Below are 19,892 nucleotides of genomic sequence, written 5' to 3' on the forward strand. Positions count from 1 at the left end.
ATTATTTTAAGGTTAGAATTGATCATTTTAATGTTGAAATTGAAGATTTTAAAAATATTATAATTGATCTTCTTAAGGTTATAAACTTGTAAGTAGAAATATATCACTTAAATGCCAGAATTGATCACTTTTAGGCCAACATTTAAATATTTATTTTAATTGATCCATTTAATATTTACCTTAAGTTCAAATTGATCACTTTAATGTGAAATTTGATTTTTTAATTTTTTTTAGTTTGGGCCAACACATAGTACCCGTCTCATGATGAGGTGATTTCTTGTGAGTTTTTGCACTTTTTTATTAGTGATCGTTTTATATGTGATTATAATTAATTACTTTAAGATTTAGTCTAAGGTTATAAATGACCACTTTAAATTTATAAGTGATATCTTTAGGGTTATTATTGGTCATTTTAATTTTGTAAGTAAAATTATAAGTTATCACTTTGAAATTATAAAGTGATTACTTTAAAACTATAATTGATAATTACTTTAGGGTTATAATTAATCAATTTAAGATTATATCAAAAATTATTTTAAGTTTATAAATAATCACTTTATTATGGTTATAATTAGACATTTAAGATTATAAATGATCACTTTGTTAAAGTTGTAGACACTTATGATTATTAATGATCGCTTTAAAGATATATTGGTTACTTTAATATTGTAAGTGATCACTAAAGGTACAAGAGATCGCCTTAAGATTAAAAGTGGTCATTTTAAAATTGTAATTGATTACTTTAAGGTTATAAGTTGAAATGTAAGAATTTGGGATGTTTGGGAGAACATATGGGTTAAAAGAAGCACAAAATAGAACAACAATAATAGAGAACAACATACAAAGATTAATAAGGTATTAAGAATACCTCCCCCTCAAAACAAGTATCTTACCATTAATATATTTATTAATGCATCAATGATAACCCAAACGACCTTTGAGAACACTCTTTTGATATAAAGATTGAACCTTTTATGTAAATTTCCTTCAAATGCACTAATACATGATAGAATCTTGGTTAAAACCCTAGTTGATTCGCTCACTTCAATGCCTTTTCTAATCTTAGTTAATATATGCGCACACATACACATATAAATACACATATATATTTATATATCGCATCACATATTAAAGAACCTTAGGAACAAGTGGCCTTGCTCCCCAAGCAAACAAAGTAAAACAGAAATACGCGCATAAGGGCCTGGACCAAACCGCTCGAACGAGCTAATGGAATGCTAGAACAAGTGACCTTCAGTGGTAGCTAATGACCTTGAGCACTTGCTGCCTCGAGTGAGTAGTTTCTTTCCCATTGGATGCCTCGTTTAAGGCATGACTTAAGAGCCTTTGTTGAGCTCCCTTTTGCCTTATTCAAGGCAATCCAAATCATCCCTATTGGTTACTTCATCAAATGATCCAAAGCTTATTTTTCTAAACCCCATTGCACATACATCATCACTCTCAATTGTGCATGCCATTGAGTATGCTACTAGGTGATCAAGTCACCTCCATTACCATTAGAGTTGAGACTTACTCTAACATAAGTGATCACTTTAAAATTGTAAATATACAATAAGCCAACACAATAAAAATAGTAATTATGAGGCTCTCTCATTTAAAAGTTTATGAAAACCTTATTAATATTAACTCAAGTAAGATATATTATAATAGACATACTTTCTCAGTTCCAAAATACTTGCGACATTTGTTTTTTCATACACTTCAATGCACTAATTCAATCCTTGATTGTAACACCTCGGCCCCTCGGACCGCTGGTGACTACTCATGGAGACTGTAGACTAGCCTCACAGATCAACACAAGTCTTTCCAGCGCACTTTGGCCTCACTCGTGCACGCTCGGGAAAACTTCCCAGGAGGTCACCCATCCTAAGATTTCTCCCCACCAAGCACGCTTAACTGTGGAGTTCTTAGCAAATTAGCAAATGAGCTCCTATGAAAAAAAGATGTACCTTGTTGATATGAATAGTCTATCAATTTTTTTTCATGCTAAATCCGGGGTGTCACATTAATATCTTTTATTATGTATAATAAAATATTATGAAAATTTGATATTAATAATGTTTGCAATTAGACGAATCAAATACGATCTCAATTGACTGTATTTTAATTTATAGATTAAAAACTAATCATAAATTAAGTATAATAAATGAATAGTGTTAATTTTCTAATGTTACAACTAATTTAGGAAATATATTGTTACCCCTAACCTCACCCTATCACACCTTGTTCACTTGAAACACTACACTCCTAGTTTACTAGTAACTAGATAGATTCCCGTGCTAAACACGTTTTATAAATTATTCAAATAAAAAATTATTAATTTTATATATGTAATTAAGTTATTATATGACTGTTAAATCATATTGAAATTATAAATTAATTTGTTTTAAAAGCTGTAAAAGTATTGCTATTAGATTGAGATATATATTACTAATATATTTAAAACATAATCATAAAATCATGTACTAAACAATATAGAGTGTAAGTAATTACATAAAAATAATAGAAAATTTCAACACATATAAAATAATATAAATAATAATTTAAATGTTTAACGTCATTGTAAAACCTTAAAAATAAGTTTTCAGCTTAAAGAACACTCCCACCATTCCTTAAAGAAGTTTCTATTGGTCATTTTGGGATGCTTTATTTGTTGTTCTCATAAAGAATCATTTTGCTTATGTCACAAATTTTGAACAAAATAACCTTATTCATCCCGATTTAATATTTTAATAATACTTATGGTCCCCACATATCTTTCACTAACTTTATTGTAACATTTTAATATTCTTTATGCCCCTATATATTTTCCACTAACTTTATAAAAATCATATTTATTAGTTGTGGTCCTTATATTTTTTTCCACTAACTTTTATTTAGTATTTTTTAATGTTTATGGTCTCTACTTTTCTTAATTAAATTTATTATTTAATAAAATAATATGTCTATTATTTAAAAGATTTTATTTTTTTAATTCCCGTGAACATTACTTGTGGGAACTTTATTAAGAAATGAAGAGAGTATTTTTTTTCTATAATAATCAACATATAACCTAATTTATTTATGTGATATAACTTTGTCTAACATGTGATAGAATTATCATTTGAAATTTATTTCACCAACAACTTTTCCTTATTATTTACTTAAATAATTAATGTATAATCTATTTGAATCGTGTAGTTTTTTTTGATATAGCCATGTAAGTAGTGTTTATGATTATCTATAAAAAAACCATTTCAAAATTATTTTCTTTTCTTAATTTATTACAAAATATTTTAATGATTTTTTTTTTACATAATTAATTAATATGTTATCCGATAATTATCCATTGTAATTAAAAAATATTACATATCTTAATTGATTGTATATGATAAAAATTAATAAATAAGATATAATTTAAAATTTTTTTTGTAACTAATCTATTAAACAATCAAAGATAATACATAATATGCTAAAATATAATTGCCTAATACGAACATGAACCGGAAAATTTTTTATCGTCAAATGTGTCCCAATTGTTTTTCACTAGTACATGGTATAGATTGCTTCCCAGTTGAGGAATGATGACATGAATAAAAACCAATAAAGGTGAAACCCTTTCTAAATCTGCCCGAAAAAAATCTGTTACCTGGTATGCTAAACATTGCTAATTCTGAAATTGATGATGGGTTGAACACAAAACGAAAGCTCTTAGAAAAATTATTGAGATGCTGATGGTGATGCAGTCAACTCAAATGAATGGCGGTAATATTGGTCATTGATAAGTTTACTATTACCATAAGACGACACGAATCAATGCTTAACTTGCTTGCAAGATCGTCGTTTGCAAATCAGATTCCAAATTTGAAGTAAGAAACATTATACTTTCATTTACTCATTTCTTTCATTTTGCTTGCCATTCCAGAATTGACTTTGAAGTATTGATGTGAAAACGAGATTGTTATGGATCGTTGCTTTAATTGTTCTTCGAATGAGTTGTTTTCAATCTGACGGTTGCTTTAATTGTTGCGAGTAAAATGTTGATGAATTATGTTGGTTGATACTTGGATGCTGGATGTTTGACCTAAAGATAATTGTTAATGTTAGAGAGGGATGACAACGGAGTATACTTTTATTGTCATTCACTCTAGAATCGTATTTTCAAATATGGGGTGTTAGTTTTAGGATCCATTGTGTTCTATGATTAACTTGATTGATCATCTTTGGATTAAATGATCATCATGCCATGATCAATGTCTCAAAGATGCTTGTTTCTTTGAGTACCTTATAAAAAATTAGTTGTAGCAATAAGGTGTTTGGCATGAGAGACTATAGTTAGACGTTGAAAATAAATGTCTCATGTCTTTATTTGGCAAATGATAAAAATAGACAGTAATTAGATAATAATTGATTATATTTACAAAGTTGTCCTTATAATTCTGTACTTTTCTTTACTTTCATTAATAGTGTAAATGTCTTTTTATAACTTACCCAAGTCTCAACTCAAATTACGACTCTCCTCCAAGACTTTTTTTGTGGGACTTTCTCATTTCCAAGTCTCAACCCCCAACCTTTACCAATTTTCATTCCCCTTAAACAAACAAGGAACTTTCTATAATTCTAACCCCAAAATGCCAGTCCCTCAACCTCGATTCCATATTGCCAAACACACCCTAAATACTTTTTACACAAAAGAAAGTTGCATATTCATAGGGGCGGATCCAAAATAAAATCAAATATTGTCAATATATTATTTATTAAGTATTGTTTTCTAAAAATATAATAGTAAGGCTTGAGCCTGAGATAATGCTGTCATACACCAATATCTTAACCAACTAAAACAATATATTTATTAACATATTTAGAGATATATCTTGTTAAATGCTGTAAGTTGACAGCATTGAACTGGGCTACATCCGCCCCTGCTTATTCATACGCATCTCGGTGTGCATGTGTGATGACTATATTGAAGAGACAAAGCCATTAGGATTAATTTTTATAACGCTTGCTTAACTTTGCACAAACGACAAACTAATGCTTGATCTTGATAGATTCTCATGACATCTATATCTTCGTAACTTTTATGTTGACGTGAACTTGAAACGATTGAGATTCGGATTAACATAAGTTTTTATGAAAATCTTTGTTACCTAATTTAGGCTCAACTTCTTTGGAGCCAGCTTTCAGAGCTCAAGGCTTCCATGCCTAATGAGTGTTGTATCCAGGCTAATTATCGTCAAGAGCTTTTATCTCGGGCCTATCTAGCTTTGCAGCTTATGAAGTGCTGCCTCAGAGTTATTTTTCGGAGGAGTAGTCTGAACGAACAAAAAGGTGTAGATTTATCGATGTGTTCCTTATAGTCTAAAGTGATTTAAATTGGTAATATTTCCTCAATTTCATATTAGTTCCAACAAGATATTGTCTTAAATATTAAGAACAATGGGGAGAAAGAGACATCAAGCAAGGCAAATGGGAGTAGAGAAGAAAATGTGAGAGATCTAGTGTGAGGAGAGAAAAAAAAACTAGGCAAAAGCTAGGGTAAGATTACTTATATTAGAAATCCTGCAAATATTTTGTGACATTTTCTAAAATGAGAAATGTTGGAACTACGAATCTGTTTTAAGTCGTCCTCAGGTTTTGAGTTTAATTAATACCTTGTTTTCAAAAACTTGAGTCACACATACAAGTTTTTGCACTTTTTTTACTTTGCGTCTTTGCCTTGGTCTGTCCACGAATAAAGTTTCTATTACCTATAATAGTGGAATTCCTTATGCATTTTGACCCATCTGATGTGACCCTTCATATCCATGCAATGTTGATCCCTTCACAAACTTCGTTCCTCAATTAAAATTTTAATTTCTTACATTTACTCTATCGCTTCTGAAAAAGCCTAAATCTCCTTGTTACAAACTAAATGGACCTCATTTATGGATGATATATTTATTTTTGGTTCTTTACGTAGGAGAGGAGTTAAAACATCAATGACAAATCCTTAGTCCCCTCACTATATCATCAAAACAATAACGTGAGGGATAACGAAGATTATACTTTATTCAACCCTATTTAATACTAATCTACATCCATGAAAATCAATTCCAATTATTAACATAATAGATTTTATAATGCAATGTATCACCTGTCATTACCATATTGCTATCATATTGTAAAGGTTTTTAAAAAACTATGATTGTAATATAGAACGAGGCTCTTTAAGAAAACTCTAAACACAATATTATAATATGAAGGAGAAACAAATATTACAATCTATGGCATTTATATAGGCAAATATACTTTTAAATATAAGTAACCCTAATCGTACTTGTAAAATTTGTTGTCCAATAAGGAAACCGAAAAATGACATAGCCTAAACTCTTATGCTAATGTTGAGTTGCTGTCACAAGTTATCAGAAATCATCCTTGAAAAAGATTCTTGATATAAAACATATAAAATAGTATGCCGACTTTTCTTATGCTGCCTCATCCTTACATCTTAATAGATTCTCCTCCTTCATTATAGTTCAAAATATTACCTAAATCATATTATTAGGTTTGTTGAGCAATTTGTGATCGAAATATTGACCGGGGCTCTTTTTGGTCTTATGACTATTCAAAACACAATACTATAAATTGAACTATGAATAATAAAGATTACAATTTAAGGCCTTTAAATAGGTAAGTAAGCTTTTGAATATACCTAAAGTAACCCTAATCAAACTTGTAAATTTTCTGGAAATTTAAATTAATCTACATACTATAATGAGTTTCTAACACATGTCGCTATAATTAGAAATGAACCTAGAAGAGATGTTTGACACAAAACATATTATAGCATGCCGACTTCATTATGTTGCCTCATCCTGATTATCTTGATATATTCTTCTCCTTCATTACAATATTGTCTGCATCACCGTATTGTGATTATAGTGTTAAGGTTGTTGAGCATATTGTGGCAAAATATAGATCGTGGCTCTTATAAGTCTTATGAAAACATAAAAGACAATTTTATGAACTGAATCATGGTTAATAAAGTTTACATTCTAAGGTCTTTATGTCGATAAACAAACTTTTGAATATACCTGAAGTAACCTTAACTAAACTTGTAAACTCTGCTAAGCAATAAGGAAACTGAAATAAAAATTGAACTAGCCTAAACTCTTAGATTATGCTGTCTTTTACAAATGTCGCTATTATTAGAAATGAACCTAAACGAGATGCTTGACGTAATACAATTCAAATTGCATGCCGACTTCCCTTATGTTGCCTTATCCTGATCATGTTGATAAATTCTTCTCGTTCATTATGGTGCAAAATGTATCATCTTATTACAATCATATTGTAAAGATTTTTGAGCAAACTTTGGTCGAAATATAGACCGATTCTCTTATAGGTCTTATGAGAACTTAAAACACAATATTATAAATTGATTTATGGGAAATAAAAAATACAATCTAAGACCTTTATATAGTTGAATAAATATTTTGAATATACCTGAAGTAACCCTAATTGAGTCTCTGTTGACCAATAAGGAAACTGAAATTGATCTAGCCGAACTCTTATACTATGTTGAGTTGCTGACACATGTCACATTTATTATAAATAAATCTAGAAGAGATGCTTGACATAAAACAAAGCAAATAGCATGTCGACTTTTCTTATGCTATGTCATCTTGATCATCTTAATAGATTCTGCTCTTTCATTATAGTGTAAAATATCACCTGGATTATCGTATTGTGAAGGCTTTTGAACACTCTGTCCTTATTGGTCTTATGAAAATTCAAAACACAATATTATTAATTGAATTATGAGAAATTACAATTACAATCTAAGTCCTTTATATAGGTAAATAGACTTTTGCATATCTCTGATGTAACCGTAGTCAAACTTGTAATTTTTTCCGACCAATGAGGAAACTGAAATTGACCTAGGCTAAACTCTTATACTATGTTGCATTTCTGACACATGTCACTAGAAGAGATGCTTGACTTAAACATGTCAAACAACATGCTAATTTCCTTTTGTTGCCTCATCCCGATCATCTTGATAGTTTCACCACCTTCATCATTATCGTATTGCGATCATACCATAAAGGTTTTTGAGCAAACCGTAGTCTAAATGTAGACCAATGCTCTTATAGGTCTTATATAAACTTAAAACACAATATTATAAATCGAATTATGGGAAATAAATGCAATCTAAGGTCTTTATATAGGTAAATAAATTTTTGAATATACCAATAAGGAAACTGAAATTGACGTAGCCTTAACTCTTATACTATGCTGAGTTGCTGACACATGTCACTTTTATTAGAAATAAACCTCGAAGAGATGTTTGACAAACATATCAAATAGCGTGGTGACATTCCCTATGCTGCCTCGTCCTAATCATCTTGATAGATTCCCCTTTTCATTATTGCGCAAAATATTGCCTTGATCATCGTATTGTGATCACATCCTAAATGTTATTTAGCAATTTGTGATCGAAATATAGACCGAGGCTCTTATGGGTCTAATGAAAATTCACAACACAATATTAAAAACTGAATTGTGAGAAATAAAGAGTAAAATCTAAGGCCTTTATAGTTTATACAGGCAAATAAACTTTTGAGTAGACCTGATCACCTGAAAAGTAACCCTAATCGAACTTGTAAAATCTGCTTACAAATAAGGAAACTGAAATATGAACCTAGAAGAGATGCTTGACATAAAATAAATCAAATAGCATGCCGACTTTTCTTGTGCTACCTCATTTCTTGACAAAGAAAACAAGTGACTTGGTCTGGCTATTCGTGAAGCTAACATGTTTGAACTTTTATGAACAAAGACCATGAGAAAGTTGATGGAAGCTTGAGACCACATCAAGATGTCTGGGTTTTTTTTTTTATCTTTCTCAATGATTATATAAGTTATCCTACATTCACTGGCCCCAAGACCAAGTATTCACGTGATTTCAATAAGTTTTCATGTGTTGTTTCTTTAATGTACAGGCCATAAAAATCTAGATTTAATTTCTCAAGCTTGCTGAAGTTTGCACATACCTATGTTCAGGATATCCAATCTATAATAAATTTTACATGAAGTAAAAAGTTTGAAAATTTGAGATTTTGATGAACGAGGCTTTTTTAGGGGAGTTACCTATTTTATTTGTATCTTCAGTGGGACTAACTTCCTGAGAGGCTTCCATGCTAAATGTGCATTATATCTGGCCGAAACATGGTCAAGAGCTGTTGTACTTGCCTTCAGGCCTGTCTTGCTTTGGTCCTGTAATGTCATTCTTTTAAGTTTATGATGAGGAATGGTGTTTATGGGATTTACTTCAGTAACAATTTAGTTACGCAAGTTGGTTTGTAGTAGAAATTTGGAAAATCTGGTTAGATTGAGACAATTAACTTATCTGATGCTATACTCTATGTGTTTAAAAGGTTAGTTCAATTTAATATTAGAACTCTCGAATGATGTGTTTCATTATGATAAGGGTTTAGCTGTGGACATCTTACTTCCTTGTTGGGACCTTTATGGAAGCACAAGATAAGCTGCTTGTGTTGGCTTATTTGTAAATAAAATATTAATTATGAAATACACAATGTCCAGGTCATTTCAGCTGAGTGAACTACTTATGTTGATATAGCTACTTTGTTCTCGTCTTGGATGCTAATAATTTTGCAATTTTTCATGACCATTCTGCAAGGGATTATTCTGATAACACGGTAATGATATTGCAGTTATTAAATCTTGTCCAATACAACCTCAGTGATATAGCCTGGCTGATTTACAAGAGTCCTCGCAGGCTAGAACTGCTGCCAGAAGATGACAAATTTGTTCCTGAAGGTTGATAAAAAAAGAAAACGAGGTATGTCTTTCTTTGCACTGCTTTATCTACACATTAAGACTCATGTGAATTTTATTTGCTTAATCAATTTACTTACGCATTTGACACGCTATTGTTAATAATTTCTGCTAAATAGCTGATAACGTAATATTACCCTTTTAATTGGATAAAAGTAAAAAAATTGGAGTAAATCATGGAATTACTATGTCCTTTTGTAGTCTAAATATTTGACAATGATAAGACTCTAATCCTCATTCATTGGAAAGTAAGGAAGTATTTTTAAAATGATACACTTTGCTCATTGGTGACGGTGGAGAGTTTTTGAAATGTATGAGTTTTATTTCAACTATTAGATCTTTCCGCAGTACAAAATATGAGTAGCTTTGCTTTGTTGTGTCATCTTTCCACAGTATGGTCACTTATCGATCGTAAAGGTTTTGAGCTTCCCACGATCAAAATATAGGTCAAGACAACCATGAAACCAATCACATTGACCGCAAAAGCGTTTTGCAATTGTTATACCAATGAAACCACATTTTTGGACTATGCATCCTCTCCACCAATTGAACACATCAAAACTCTTTTGAGAATTTAAATTTGGCACACTGAGGCAAGGAAGTATTTGTTAATGTATTTTTTAACACCTTATTATATGGATTGGATATTAATTTCATATGGGCTTATTGGAACAGAAGTTTTGTGGTTCATGAATTGGAGTTTCAGATTGTAGTATCAAATTGCTAGTTTTTTTTTATTTTTTTTATTTTTTTTTAATTTTTTATATGGTGAATACGTCCGATAATATATATAGATAACGAAACAATTTCTGTATTTGAATTCTTTTAAGACATAGAAACACAATTTGGGTAGAGTTTCAGTTCTACATTTTTGATCAACTAAAAAACAAACAATTTTTAAAATACAAACAAACAAACAACAATAACAACAAAAATTAAAATTTTTATTTCTCTTCCTTGATAATCTTAGGACCAGTTCTTACCCCCTGATTAGATGCGTTGCCCCTTTTCTCAGTAATATTTGCTGCAGCCGATGTTTCACCTTGCTGCTGATAAGATCTGGGCATTACTGTGATGATTCCATCATGTGACTGTGTAATGCACAGATCTTGCATCAGGTACTTGCGTTCACGCCGTTTCTTCCTCTCAGCTGGAGTTTCATCTTTGTAGTGGAGATTCATATGTGCTGCCAAGCGAGTCCCACTAGTAAAAGTAACCGAACACTTGGGGCAAGTGTATGGGGCATGCCTCATGATGGAAGGATGCCTTCTGTCTTGAGGATCAAGTTCACTTGTTTCATTTCTGTTGCCATTTTGTGAATGCATCTGAGGAGGCTCTTGAATTAGTTCTGTCTGAGGAAGAGGAGTTCCATTATATTTTAATTCAAGAACTTGGTCAGTTACCTGTTCTGTTGCAGGATGACTTTCTGGAGATGTTGAATGATTTGGTCGAGAATGAGAATTTTCAGGGAATGTGCCATTTCCACCATCAGGGGTCAGAACTTGGTGTTTTGATTGGTTCAGTGTCAAACTTTCAAAACCAGGAATATGATTGTGGTTTTCACCAGGGAAATACAGTGATGGCTGATTGAAGTTTAAGCTGCTTGCCCTCTGTGAAAAGGTGTGGTTTTGACTAGGAACTCTATGGTGTGGGTGGGATGATTGCCATTGATGTGGGTATAAATTGGCTGGGCCTGGTCTCGGGTGCGTCATTGATATGGGGATAGCAGTAGGAATATTTTTCTCATACTCTACATCAATAGTATTTGGTCTTGTTCCACTCACTGTAGGCACTGTAGGAGAAACATATTGTGCAAGATATCCAGTGAATTCGAGGCTTTGATTTGTTTCTGAAATTCTATCCAGTATAGGGCTTTGGTTTGAGTTTAGATTTTGAAATGGCTGCTGGAAATGGGAAGAAGCAGAAATGTAGTTATTATTCGTGATTGGGAGTGGATTTGATGAAGATTCTAAGAGATCATTTCTGGTGAATTGAGAAGGGGGCTGGCTGTTTAAGAGATTGACATTAACAAAAGAATTACTTCCCTGTATGATGTTGATGTTTACAAACTGTACTGGATAGGAATTAGATGTGCTATTCGGATGGTGACCAAAAGATAGAGTAAGGTTTGATCTCCTAGTCGTGGTCTCATCCATTTGATGATGAGAGACCACTTGACCTAACACCGGCATGAGCTGGGTTTGAGATGGGATGGTGCTAGCTGAATTGAGTAAAAAGGGAGCATCAACTGCATCATGACTATCATTGGGATGCTCCTTTTTAGGATCTAGACTGGAGGAGGTGAGAGCAAGAGTTGAGGCATCGACTCTATGGCCATTTAGGCTAGGGTGGTTGGTCGAATTTGGCATTGGGGATGAAAACTAGAAGTATTCTGAGAGCTGATGGGAGTTTGAATGAGGTAATAAGTATAAAGGCCCTTTTTATAGGCGTTAGGACTGAAAACCAAATTTTTTTACTTGATTCCACTAATGCCCCCAAGTTGATGGATAAGTTCAACGCCTCCTTTGAAAGGTATTATCTATCTTTTTATGATAGTCTACTCTAGGACAGTTCACATTGGAGACACTTAATGTGAATCTGAGCGTTCGCATTCTCAAGATCGTTGGAGATATGGTTTTAATGTAAAACGTTGTGATTTTAGTTAGTTTAGACTATATAGTTAAATTCCTTTTTTTTAATTTTTGAGAAGTTTAGTATTGCTTAGAAAAATTCAGCTTTAAAACCTTTTTAAAAGATTGTTGTTACTATGGCCATCACCATTATTATTTCAAACTTGGCTACTGGAATTACATTTGAATTTCAGGACTCCCTCATGTAGGATCGTTATATAATCAATTCAATAATTCTAACAATAATAAGCCACTTTCCATATTCCAGATTCATTGCCCTCTAGGTACCAGAAAATTTTCTACCATATTAGTATTAAATCAATTCAGGTTTATTTCTTTGTTTGTTTTATTTCATACGTTACAATATATTAATTATTTTAATAACTTGTGGACTGAATTTGATGTATAAGGAAAGGAATCAAATTTCAAAAGCTAGAAATAAATCCCACCCAATCTCATCCTTTTTCGGATGATTTTATGTCTGATTCCACCCCATGATACCTGTCATTAATCCCCCCCCAATAATACTCGGTGCTCTTTTGTTACTCACATTCACTTTTTTTTTGCAGATCCCAATGTAAACTTTAAAGTCAAATAATTTCAATTGTGGGGTTTTCAAAAATTATAAAAAGTTGATATTTGAAAAATATATATTAAGACGAATTTATCAAGATCTCACATGAATATATTTTTTCATGTGGATTGATTTAAACTTTGGCTCTAAAATTCAAATATTCTATTTGAGAAGAACAAAAAAGAATAGTGAGTACTAATTAAGCATTATCTGTGATTACTGATTAGTCAAATAAAGCAATGGTCTGTTAACTTCAACTTATTTTCACTAGAGTTTATTCATTTCTGCTGAACTTAACTAACTGAGTAGCAATACGGCAATGCATATGATATTTCGCCTGTATGATGCCAACTGAATCCATTAAATCTTTTTCTTAAAATCTTTCAAGTGGACACATGTACAGGAGAGAAGAATCCATGAATGCTAAGCATGCATGTATCGTTAGCCGTACATTTCACTCGTATCCCGACTATTGTCACTATTCACCTCTTGATAGATAACTACACCACAATATACACTTTTGACAAGATACGTTCAGAAGAAAACTGAGCTGATTTGCTATTTATCAGAAAACAAGTCTGATAATTGATTTTTCATTTTCTAAACAAACTAGTTCGCCTTTTCCTGTGCTATGGCACTGAAGTCATGCTTTTTTGGTTCCATTAAAACACATAGGATCTTCATCAGATTGTGATGATAGTTCCATTTGCTTGCCTTTCTCTTCTTTCATCTTTGTTTCTTCCTTTATCCTCAGGTTCGTGAATCATGTTCGACTAAAGGAAGTAAATTGATTACTGTTATTGTTGTGGACTCGATATGCCAATAAGATGTATTGGTGAAACCTGATTGGAGAAATGACTGCTTGAAATTAAAATAAGTTTGGAGCTTAGTGAAATTAATTATGGTGATGACTGATGAGGGTAGGAGACAGCTGCTTAAAACCCTGTTAAATTTTCATCACCAGAGTACTCATTGAATATGAATATATGAAGGATCTTTCATACATACGGGATATTGGGTTGATGATGATGATGATGAAGGATCTTTCTAAGGAGCTCTCTGATATGAATGTAGTTTTGTTAACTGTAGTTTTTGTTATGAATATTAGCTAAGCGCGTAATACTGTTAGCACAAACTTATTTGAACATCAGTAATTTTACAGTCATCATAGTCTTCAAAAAGAACTTTGCTTTTGGTTCAGTTTCTTACCAAACTCTTTATCTTAATCAACATTTAGTGAAGGTCACTATGTTGTGAAACAGAAAGTTTACTGTATTTCGTTTATGTTTAATCTCTGTGTTTACTTGTTGAGGTGCTACATTTCAAGCATTCTGTCTTCTATAAGAAGTTCATAATACTGTTTTCATGAGTTTTGTTATACATAAGGCTGGAATGCACGAAATGTATTTCTCAAAATGGTTTTAGCTGGGATTTTATGCCTAGTTAACATGTAATTTTGCATCGTTCTAGGACTACTCGACTGGACTAAGGCTGAAAGGGAATGATTGGAGGAACACTCAACTTCAACCACGGTGCTCGAAAACCGAACGTGAATTAACCTTCTTGCGTATTTAGCTTGTTTAGGTGGGTAACTCTTCTTCACTTTTCAATCGACTAAGATGCTTATTTACACCTTAAAATAAATTAGCAAAAAAATGTTTCTACATACTTAAATTTATTCACAAATTTGCATCTGTAAAAAATTAGGGAATAAATGTTTCTACAAATTTTAACTTTCAAATCTCTGCTTCATTCTCTTGCATATTGCAGCGTATATTGTAGCCTAAAACCTATCTAAAGCCTAAGAAAAATGATGCCAACTATTCTTATTAACCCTAAATAAATCCGGCTAACAACTCTTATTAAACCTATTTAAAGCGCATATTGTAGCGTAAATTTTAGCCTACATCCTAGTGCTTGCACCCTTTATAAGGTATCCTATTCAGAGTTTCGGATATTAGGATGGAAGTAAATGAAACTCTTTCGGATGTATCTAACATAGTTAAAAAGTAATTAATATTTTCTAAGTTAAGAAGACCATTAAGTTAGTAAATTGCTTGATTTTCTCCTGAAGTAACCTTCATGGGAAGTGTGTTACGATTTCATTTTCCATTTTTTTCCGACATTTGTTGGTGTTTCTACTTTCGAACTGCAATTTAGACGATATATGATTCAAGGTACCACTCCTTAAGACTTTACCTACTAAAGTTAAGTATCGTATAATAGTGTCAAAAAATTACTAGTATTAGACTGTAATTCTATTTAGAAAAAATTAACAGGAATAATATAATCTTTTGCTTATTTCCTTACAATAATACCAACTTTTGATTAACCATGAATAATACCAACTTAAAAGGGTGTTTTCCTAGAAAATTCCTAACCTGTTAAAAATCAAACTATTGGTGATTATAAGACAAAAAAAATTGGTAAATAAGTTAATATACTAAAGTTTGTATTATTCTAGGAAAAAATCCCTCTAAATTTGTTTTATTTATGGTTAATCAATAGTTGGTATTATTGTAGGGAAATTAACAAAATGTTGTATTATTCACGGTAATTTTTTCTTCTATTTATGCTTTCCCAACAGTTCTATCCCTGCTGAAGAACTCAAGTTTTAGTTGCAAGAACTAAAGGTGCTCATCTTTTAATTGTGTTAATGGTACACGATTCCTTTCTTTTACAATAAACAAACTCACCTCTAGAAGGTGTTGGTAGATAACTTTCCAGATTCGTTAGCCTCATAACGGAACACCCCTGGATCCATTACCATCTTAAACATATCGTATCAGGCTGCTTGCAATGATGTAAATAATGTAGATGTTGGAGTAAAAACATGTTTCTGCCATTTATAGTCAAGTATTAGCCAACTTTGGCCAGACGCTAATCATTGGTCCTCCAATGTTAGGTGTGAAACATTTAATGTTTTACAACCGAGGTGCAATCTTGGATCTTCACTCTGATTTCAAATTTAACCAGGAAAGCATACTTGCCTGGTAATTGAAGCCGATTGAGCAAAAGCTGGTTTTTGCAAACTATCATATCACAGCTTCATGCTTGGGTGGCCCATTTCTCTAAAAAGAGAATTTTAATGAAGCAGCCAAGCTCGTGAAGGAGATAAAGGCAAGGAACAATCTATGAAGCATAATTCTCATCAGTCTAGATTGCATCTTGCGGACTGTAATGTCATTCAGCTCTGGCAGTGCTTCGGTTAAGTGTTTGAATTACTGTGCCAAGAAGACATCGTAGGCGCAAAACTGATTTTTGTGTTTACTCTGACTTCTGGAATACAAGGCTATGGTAAATTATTGATGAACAATCTTTGATGTTGTCTCATGATTTGAAACACGGTAAAGCATGACGATGATTCAACCTTTTGAAAGAGGAAGTTATTTTTTGGGTGTGGGGTTCTTTTTCAGTCCCTTTTCCCAATATGGTAATTCTTTATACAATCTGTATTTTTTCTGGTATCCAGAATCATTTATAGGGTTGTAGAAATATTAGACACTTGTAATTTTTCGCTCCCCCGATATAGTTTCCTTTTGTGTATATCATCTAGAATTTCTTTAATGCAGCAACAACCTAATGAAAGATTAAGCTAAAGAAGATCAAGTGATAACAGCTGAATTAACTGGATCTAGTTATCGTCCTTGCAAGATTTCAGCGACGCTAATGGAAGGATCGGAGAAATATTGCAGATAATGCAGCAATAGTACATATAGGCGGAGAATGATTCATAATTTCATATCCTCTACAACATACTTTATTAATATTATTATTATTATTAGGCAAAATTATAAGAAACTACCTAATTTTTACCTCTTTTTGTAAAAAACTACTTTATGTAAAATTTTTTGCAAAAAACTAAATTTCTTTGCAAAACACTACCTTATAACGGTTTTTACCTTTTGACCGTTTAATTTAACCGTTGACCGTCATGTGACAGTCACGTGATTCTATAAACCCAATCTTCTTCATTTTAGCGTTTTTCATTCATTTCTTGCTGCTTGTTCATTCGAAAAACTCCATTAAATTCCGACTTAACTCATCTAATTTTTCTTAATTTGATGTGAAAGTTTTGAGGAATTTGTTTTAGATTATAGAGTAATTTTAAATATGAACAATGTATGTTTAAAAATGATAATTTTTAATTGGGTAAGTTATTTTTCACCTGATTTCAAATTTCCTTCTGAAAAGTTACTTTTTTTCTGAAAACATGAAGGAATGTGAAAGCTAGAACTGTTAAGATGAACTATGAATTTTTTACTGCTTGTTGGCTCAGAAATATCTCAGTGTTAGAACCTGCAGAATTCAAACTGATGTGTATTTAAAGTGTCATGAAATATGCTTAGTGTTATGAAGAATTATTTGAATATACCCAAAAAAGGCAAAAGAAATTGGAGAGGTTGTAGATTAACCGTTGTGAAAACGTAATCTTGCAGTGGAGTTGATGAACACGGGCAGTCAAAGGTCGATGGGTGGAGGGGTTCATGATGTATTGGATTGTTTGAAGCGAATGCACTCCGAGAATCCTAACTTTTATTTTGCAATTCAGGGTGATCATGATCCTTCCATTGCCAATATTTTCTGGGCTGATGCAGCTTCCCGGATTAACTATACCTATTTTGGTGATACTGTCGTTTTTGATACCTCATTCCGTAGTAATGGTTATAAAGTTCCATTTGCGACATTTACCGGAATAAATCATCATGGGCGCCAGTAGCCCAGTACTTTTTGGGTGTTCTTTGCTGCTTAATGAATCAGAGGCTGCCTACATTTGGCTGTTCCAAACATGGCTTCATGCAATGTCGGGGAGAACCCCAGTCTCAATCACAACAGAGCCGGATGGATTTGTGCAGAAGGCGGTATCTGAGGTCTTGCCTAATAGTAATACACGGCTTTGTTATTGCAAATGGGGCATGTTCAGAGAGACTCAGAACCGTTTGGGTCATGTTTATCAATCACATCCTACATTTGAGGCGGAATTCAAGAAGTGTATAATGGGAGTGACCGAGTGAGACAATTGGGGAATTTGAATCTCGATGGAGGATGCTACAGGAATGAGTTTTTCGAATGAACAAGCAGCAAGAAATGAATGAAAAACGCTGAAATGAAGAAGAATATTGGGTTTATAGAATTACGTGACTGTCATTTGATGGTCAACGGTTAAATTAAACGGTCAAAGGGTAAAAATCATTATAAGGTAATGTTTTGCAAAGAAATATATTATATAAGGTAGTTTTTTGCAAAAAATTTTACATAAGGTAGTTTTTAACAAAAAGGGTATAGATTAGATAGTTTCTTATTATTATTATTATTATTATTATTATTATTATTATTATTATTATTATTATTATTACCTAAACAGAACTCAAAATAACTGCTAGAGAATGACGGCCACCGAGAAAAGGCATAACATGCATTATTTCAGCTAATTATCAACTTACAACTCAACAAAAACTAAATTGAGTTCGAGCAGTGTTTTGATCCTTCACAAATCTTCTCTGCAAAATGGATTATGAATTTCCGATAACGCTATGAGAATTTGTTTATTCGGTGTAATACTCTTAAATTTAAACCATTAAAAATTATATCAGTAATTATATATTTAATCTTCAAAGGAATTACGGTTACACTAGTTCACTAACGGTTCATTTGATTAATGGCAACAATTGGTGGCAACGAGATTGATTTGTAGAGTAAAGTTTGATGATATATAACATGTCATGTCATTACCATGGTAATGAAAGATTAATCATAAAAACATACTTTTATTCACGATTTTCCTTTACCACTTAATATCATATGCTCAAGTGGTAATACATTGGAATGAATTTTATGAAAAAAATGTGATTGTTGAAGGAGAATTAGTATGATCATTTAATTTGTTAAGTGAAATTCTTTTTAAAATTACACTAACATTTTATTACCATTACCACCATTTAATATCAATTATTAAACAGGCATTAGGAAACTCATTTAAGGCTAAAAAAACTGGTTACTACAACTTTATTTCAAATGGTAATCTCTAAAATATTCAAATCTCAAAAACATACATCATAAAAACTCACCAAAACTCAGATACTATTCTATGTTGCAACATTTTTCCTCACTTTCTTAAGGTATGCGTGTAGGAAGCGGATTGAACGCAAGAAAATTTAGGTCAATGTAAACTATTAAATTACAAAAACTATACAGATAGAACAAAAATATAATAAACTATGATCTGAATCTGAATTTAGTTAGATTGCATTCAAATTTGACCTATGTCTATCTTATCAATCTTATCAATTGTCACTAGTGTGCTTACTGCAAATGTCAAAGAGGTGGATAAAAGACCCTTTTGACACCAATAGGTTGAGAGCATGTTAGGATTAGTGAGCCTTAAATGGGTTGGACTTTAAATAGGTATTTTGTTATTATAAATGAAGCGGCTTGAAAGCAAGCTCTAAATGGGTCCTAAGTAGGACTTCATTATTTTCTTTGCACTTAAATATCTTAATATATCGAGTTCACAAATAGGGATGACAAGTAGGTAGAATTATATAGGTTTTGCAACACATCCGTCTCAATTGGAGTTGGTATAAGTATGCATTTAGTAGGTAATGCGTGGATATGGTATGTACCCATCACGGATAGTGGTTACCCGCCCCACCTCATACTTTTCCGTTCTATATCTATAATGTACTATTTTATATTAATTTTGTATATTTTTATTAAAAACTATTAAAAAAATTAAAAATATTTATTTTATTTTATTACATTGTATGATTTAAATAAATTTGCCTGAATATTCTGCAAGCTACCACCATCCAAAGTCCATATGCCGTGTGTGGCTTTCTTTGTGGAGT

At 32.0% G+C, this 19,892-nt stretch overlaps 1 protein-coding gene and 1 long non-coding RNA gene across 3 annotated transcripts; one reads left to right on the plus strand and one right to left on the minus strand.

The window, feature by feature from the left end:
- Nucleotides 1-3,516: 3,516 nt before the first annotated feature.
- Nucleotides 3,517-18,318, plus strand: LOC130817398 (uncharacterized). 2 transcript variants are annotated; one of them, XR_009043776.1, is made up of 5 exons: nt 3,517-3,866; nt 9,717-9,844; nt 14,515-14,628; nt 15,950-16,477; nt 16,617-18,318. It is a non-coding gene; the product is annotated as an uncharacterized LOC130817398 (long non-coding RNA). The 2 variants fall into 2 exon arrangements; XR_009043775.1 differs by lacking the exon at nt 16,617-18,318 and having other exon boundaries at nt 15,950-16,592.
- On the minus strand, nt 10,678-12,239 carry LOC130817397 (uncharacterized). Its single transcript, XM_057683075.1, has one exon. The coding sequence runs from the start codon at nt 12,207-12,209 to the stop codon at nt 10,785-10,787; it is 1,425 nt and encodes a 474-aa protein (XP_057539058.1). The 5' UTR covers nt 12,210-12,239; the 3' UTR covers nt 10,678-10,784.
- Nucleotides 18,319-19,892: the final 1,574 nt, after the last annotated feature.

Source organism: Amaranthus tricolor, chromosome 7 (assembly GCF_026212465.1).
Source record: "Amaranthus tricolor cultivar Red isolate AtriRed21 chromosome 7, ASM2621246v1, whole genome shotgun sequence".
Lineage (NCBI taxonomy): Eukaryota > Viridiplantae > Streptophyta > Magnoliopsida > Caryophyllales > Amaranthaceae > Amaranthus > Amaranthus tricolor.